We start from the raw sequence: 6,000 nt of genomic DNA on the forward strand, positions 1-6,000 counted from the left end.
GGAAATGAGTATGAAGTCAATTTGTAATGGGTAGCTGAAGCTTTGAGGCTTTTTGTGTGACGTCATGGACACATGACCTTGGCTGATCATCCAAAGATGCCCCGTGGATGGCATAGTTGTCAATGATTTCCTTGCACATAGATTGCAATGATATCGTCCTGTGGTTATTGAAATTCCCATTGATCTGTAGCTTAGGAACAACTCAAAGTTTGGTTGATTTTGTTCTCTGAAACAGTGTGTATGTGAAAGGCTTATTCATGATACTCATATGTACTTCATTTCCTGCAGGGATAGTGAACCCCAAGGAGTGGATCACCTCCAGATTGAACTCTCTATGAGTGAATCAAAAGGAGTCACATAGTGAGTGCCATTTTCTCTCGGATTTCCGTCGTATCCGTAGCAGATACTGTAAAGCAAGATATTTTCATGGCAAGAAATTTTCTCAAATTGTTTTCGCAAATTGGAGCCGATGGCCTTTTTCATGTTATGACATTTTCACAAATTGCCACTGGCATTCAGCACTTCATAGTGCAGACAAAAACTTTCATGTGCATTTTAATTTCACTAATCTTGGCTCTCACGAAGTTCATGGAATTAAAGTGCATGCGAACATTTCTGGTGTTACAGTAGTTGATAAATCTATTTGCTAGATTTTCTGCTGTTACTTGCTCCTCTTCTCTTTATGTTGAAGATATGTATGTTCAGCATCACTTGAATTTCAACTCAGTTACGATTTGGTTTGAATGGAGCTTGGTATTGGCAATTGGTTGTAGCATGAGACATATCTTTTGTTTCAGTGATGTGGCAATAGTAGGTATTTCATGCATCATGTACTTTGCACAGAAGATGTACATTTTGTCTAGGCTCAAAGCCCCATATCGTCACTGGGGTTAAGTGATGTCCTGTCCAAATTCCAACTGTCTTACTCCAAAAATAAAGCCACCATGGCATGTCAAAGGAAAGGCTATCCCATTCACTATAGTGCTTTGGCCGCCATGTTTTTTGGCTCTCCTGAACATTTGACATTTTGTAGATACGAGGTCTTGTCGCCCCAGCTATGATATGTCTAATAATCTTTTACTGCTAGAGGTTCTCCTTGCACAATGAAAATGCATGCTTGTTAGCTTTGTTCCCATCACTGAAATGTTGGTGATTCTCGTCTCTGCAGCATTGGCAGCGGAGAGGAGGAGGATGATCCAGATAACCTAGGGGAGGTCATGGAGGAGACTATCACCAGCATTGGAGCAGCTAAGGCGGACGGAGAAGAAGACAGCGTGGTAAGTTAACAGCCTCCACCACCAGCTGTTTTCTACATGCATCCTATAACTGCATTGAATGGTACATAGAGCAAGTTTTAGTGTATCATGTTTACAGATGATATCATGATTTATATGTTTTTTCACATGTCAGCAAAGTTTTTAATTTTCTACTCTAATTGACCCCAGGATGGATAACATTTATCATAGATATCATCATTCTCCTAAAATTCCCATTTACCATAAAACACTATATATTTGCGGCATGCGAATTGGAGCGGATGGCCTTTCTCGCAGCATGAAATTTTCGCGACGTACCACTGGCATCCAATGCATATTGTGTAGGCAAGAACTTTTGTGTGCATTTTAATTTTGCAAATATTGCTGCTCGCAAAATTCGCGAAATTAAAATGCACGCGAACATTCCTCGTTTTACAGTGTTAACTTGGGTCTTGGGTACATGCAAGTCTGTGGGGCTAATTTCAGTGTCAATTTTTTTGTGTGTATTGATTGCATTAAATCCTTTATGCAGAGGAAGGAAATTATTATCTGAAGTATAGATGATGTTTTGTCTGGCTGTGTTGAATGGTCTGTAAGGGAGAAAATCAAACTCCAAACTTAAGCCTTAACCGCTCACAATAGTTCCGTGAATGCACACCACTCATGCAAGGGTTTTCTGTCTTCACAAAGGACGACACGACCGCTAGCACCGAGATCCTGGTGGATGCAGTGAATTCCAGCCAGCGGGAGAACGCCTTGGGACAGGAGAGTCCAGAGAGGGACACCGCTGCTGATACAAAGACATCCGATGCCCCTCCCGTCCCCGGAGCTGGAGTAGGGGAGAACAACAATGAGGAGATCACAGTGGATGACTTGCCGGCCAAGCTGAATGTTCTGTCAACGGTATGACTCCTGTTTGAAACTGAGTGCTTGATGTTTGTTTGTCATCACTAAGTTTAGCGAGGTGATCGTGTTATCTGTATCTCATCACCTTTCCTAGCTCTTAGACGGTTTAACTTATTTCACGGAGTGAGAGGGAGTTATTAGCCCTATATCCAAGGAAGATGACCAGAATTGATTGCAGCCAAGTGAAATTTCATAAATGATGATTTTTTTAAAATGCTATGGAGATTATTTCCTCATTTTTCCAGTGTTCTGCAGCAGGAAATTGTATATGTTGGACTGACTCTATATGAGCTGATGCAAACATTCCATGGTCAAGTCAATTACTAGATAGTCATGTCCTAAAATTAAGGCAGTATTCACTACGAACTTGTCAACAGGAAAGGGAATGTATACTGTTGATTTCTCACACCACTTCTCATTTTGAAACATGCCCAATGAAATATCACTGCATGTCACCAGCTCTATTAACTTCTTCTCTCTATACTTGTTCCGCAGAGTGCCATTGAGAACCAGATGAGCAAGGAGCAAGTGGCCACCGATGGCATCCAAGGTGTGATTGAAACCATGGCAACGGGAGAGGCCCAGCTGGCGGGAGATCCCCTCGCCATCCGGCCTCCCGAGGGAACCCCGATGGAAAACGGCATCATGGAGGCCAGCGCAGAGGACATAGGTATGTTCTCACCCCGATCATAACTTTTCGTTTGTTAGAGCCACTTCATTAAGAATACTTGAACATGGCATCTCTGGCTTCAGTCTAGCCACATATTTTGTGAGAAAGTATATTTACAGAAATATCAGTAACCTAAATGTAAGTGATGAAATGTTTGCTTAATATTTTTTTCTGTTTACTGTTTGTTTGTTTTTGGTGTTTTTTAGAGTTGAATCAGGCCTTGTTTATGTGCAAAATGAATGATAAGTGAGGTAAGTAAATGAAGTAAAAGTACAGTTCGACCTCGATTATCCGGCCTCCTTTTATCCGGAAATCTCTATTATTCGAACGCGTTCACGCAGTGAAGGACTTTTTTTTTTTCATCCAAAAATTGAGAAAAAACAGTGACGTTACACTCAATTAAAATTTCTACAAAACTCAGACGATTTACCTACGATATTCCCGACAGAACTAACATAAAGATATACTTTATTTTTGTGAAGAAGGGACTACAATTTTGCGCAGGCTAGCATAGATTACACCACCGTTGTGGGGTACGTTACCTGCCTAGCTGCCAGTGCACTGGGACGGCAGCTTGGACGGCAGCTATATACATTAACATTGTGTCTCCCATATCCGGCCAATTCGCTTATCCGGATGAGCGCCGGTCCCGACATGGCCGGATAATCGAGGTCGACTGTAGTAAACTTACTGCATCCATTCATGAGTAGGGAAAAAGTAGCCAGATTTAGTGAGGGTTAAGGAAGGCAACTGAGCAATACTGAGATTGATGTATTTTTACTTGATTGCAATAAACCCAGAATGATGGATTTCTGTCCTGTGTCAAAGGTCTCTCTTCTGTGGAAAAATTTCAACCTACTAATATTTGCGTAACACTAAGACGTTAAAGGAGGAAACTTTCAAGAAGGCAATCTACTCATCAGAAATATTGATTATGGCCAAGAATTCTTTTATTGCACGAATGCTGAATACTGTAAAACACAACATTTTTGCGGCATGAAAGTTTTGCGAATTGGAGCCAGCGGCCTTTTTCGCAGCATGAAATATTCGCGAGTTGCCTCTAACATTCAATGCATTTAGAGTAGACAAGAACTTTCGCGTGCATTTTATTCGCGAAATTAAAATGCATGCGAACATTCCTTGTTTTACAGTATGTTGTCGGTTATTGCTCTTGTAACATTTTTGCTCAGAGGCACTTCATTTAGATGACTTGACTATTGTAGATTGTTGAGCTACAATATTAAAAAGTTTGTTCAATTTTTTCTCTTTCCCCTGGCTCCTTTGCAGGATCAGAGTGAACAAAGTTCTGGCAGTGCTGGGATACTGACGTGACAGTAAGAAGAAGTCGGCACCGTGAGAGACTAAGTAGTCAGTCCATTCCAAAGCTTGTACATACAGAGACTATTATGTAAAGCCTTATATGAAAAAAGAATTTCTTGAAGTGCTGGGGAAAAAAAATGACTTGTCATGGTGTTGTTGTTTACAAATGAGTGTACAAGATCTGCTGCAAAGCTATGTCACTTCCCATGTGAAGGAGGTTGTTGATTGTGTGTGACACATGTGTGAAATGTTCTTTCATGCAAGTTTAAGAAGAATGATAGTTTATTTAGCCAAACTAGTTTAAAAATGAATGTCTACTCATAAAAAAAAAGAGATATCTTATGTACTTTATTGATTAAGATTTCTACCTTGGACAGTATACTGCAGAGATTGAATGTGTCAGTGTTCACAAAAATTTTTGTTGTTTTTTTTCCAAAGCTTGTTCATGTTCTGATGTTAATCATTAGAGAGATCTATAACTCTGCTAGTGCTTAAATCTGTTAGAAATTTCTTGGCTTAATTGGAGTGTTGTTATGCTTAGATACACAAACGAAAATTGTGCCATTAAAAATTGAGGTGCACACAGTATTCAGTCATATTAAGACGGGAAAAATTCTGAAATATTGTATCCTCTGCTGTAAAACACAATATATTCGCGACATGAAATTCGCGAAATCAAAATGCACACAACCATTCCTCGTTTTACAGTATAACAATGAAGAAACTGAATATACGTCGCACAGAGTGATAGTGAAGTTTGAGTGCAGTAACATTGTTCACTTGCATAAATGATGACGTACAAATATCCTTTTTTCTCTTTTTTTTTTTTGTGGTGTTAATCTACATGGAGTTCATTTTATTGGGCATTAGTGTTAGAGCTGTTCATGATGATTCCAGGATCCACCTAAAAGCAAGGATTACTCTCAAAGGAACACCTCTAGTTCAACTTCGTGCTGATATTGATGTAGCAAAGGGCTCTTAGATATTCAAAGTCATTATTTCCGGGAGGTTTTTTTGGGGGGCGGTGAATTCCTATTGAAATTTGATGTGTGGTTTATGAAATTATACAAAAGACACACAAACTGCATATTTGTGCGAGTGCATCTGTAGAAGACTGACTATTACCAGAAAGATTTTCAGGCATATTTTGAAAGCATCAGTGACAATGCATCTTCTTATTTGTGATATGCATTCTCACACTTTAGTCGCCTCCCTAAGAGAATTTGGCCACCTGCTAGTTACTTAAAATGTTCCCTTGTAAGCATTCAGCAATTCAATTTGAGGTCATGTAAACATAGAAACGCTACCTGTATGATTGAGATATAGACATTGCTGTTTACACAGAAGCAACGTTCGCTGCCCTGTAAGAGCACTAGTAAACATTAATTTTTAAGTGCTGCTGTGCTTTTGAGAATTTCTTAGGAAATATTATTGGCCTACCTTGAAGCACCATGATTGTGAGAATTCTAGTCTATGTTAGCTCCTCTTTTGAGAAAGGACTGCAGATTACATGTGCGATGCCCCTGAAATAACTGCATCTTCACACTGTCATAGAGTAACAGAGTTTATTTTGAACCATCTTCAATTTAGTTTGCCCAATGCAGTGTATCAGCAACATTAAATACTGGTCCCTGAGAGTTGTTTATGACAGGTGTACATCATAATGTAAATCTGCAAGAGTTTAGTATCTCAGCCAGAGAAAGTTTTTTAGAGGCAAGTGATAAAATGAAAGGCACGCAGCAGTAATGACATTCCCTACGACTGACTTCAAACGTGGCGGGGGTGATTCGCCGCACGTCGCCGCCATTGCGTAACTGCTATATGTTCCGTCCAGAAATTCAGCCTTTC

The 6,000-nt window shown here is 39.8% G+C and overlaps 1 protein-coding gene across 1 annotated transcript in view; it reads left to right on the forward strand.

The window, feature by feature from the left end:
- Positions 1 to 4,516, forward strand: part of LOC139737421 (pericentriolar material 1 protein-like) — a 56,108-nt gene extending 51,592 nt beyond the window's left edge. The window contains exons 37-41 of the mRNA XM_071648095.1: positions 289 to 360; positions 1,169 to 1,277; positions 1,947 to 2,159; positions 2,658 to 2,832; positions 4,120 to 4,516. Of these exons, the coding sequence (XP_071504196.1) occupies positions 289 to 360; positions 1,169 to 1,277; positions 1,947 to 2,159; positions 2,658 to 2,832; positions 4,120 to 4,130 (580 nt within the window). The 3' untranslated portion in view covers positions 4,131 to 4,516. The remainder of the gene's footprint in view (positions 1 to 288; positions 361 to 1,168; positions 1,278 to 1,946; positions 2,160 to 2,657; positions 2,833 to 4,119) is intronic.
- Positions 4,517 to 6,000: the final 1,484 nt, after the last annotated feature.

The sequence above is a fragment of the Diadema antillarum genome, unplaced genomic scaffold, assembly GCF_040938485.1.
Source record: "Diadema antillarum isolate AM-2024a unplaced genomic scaffold, OU_Dant_1.0 seq00000693_RagTag, whole genome shotgun sequence".
Classification (NCBI taxonomy): Eukaryota; Metazoa; Echinodermata; class Echinoidea; order Diadematoida; family Diadematidae; genus Diadema; species Diadema antillarum.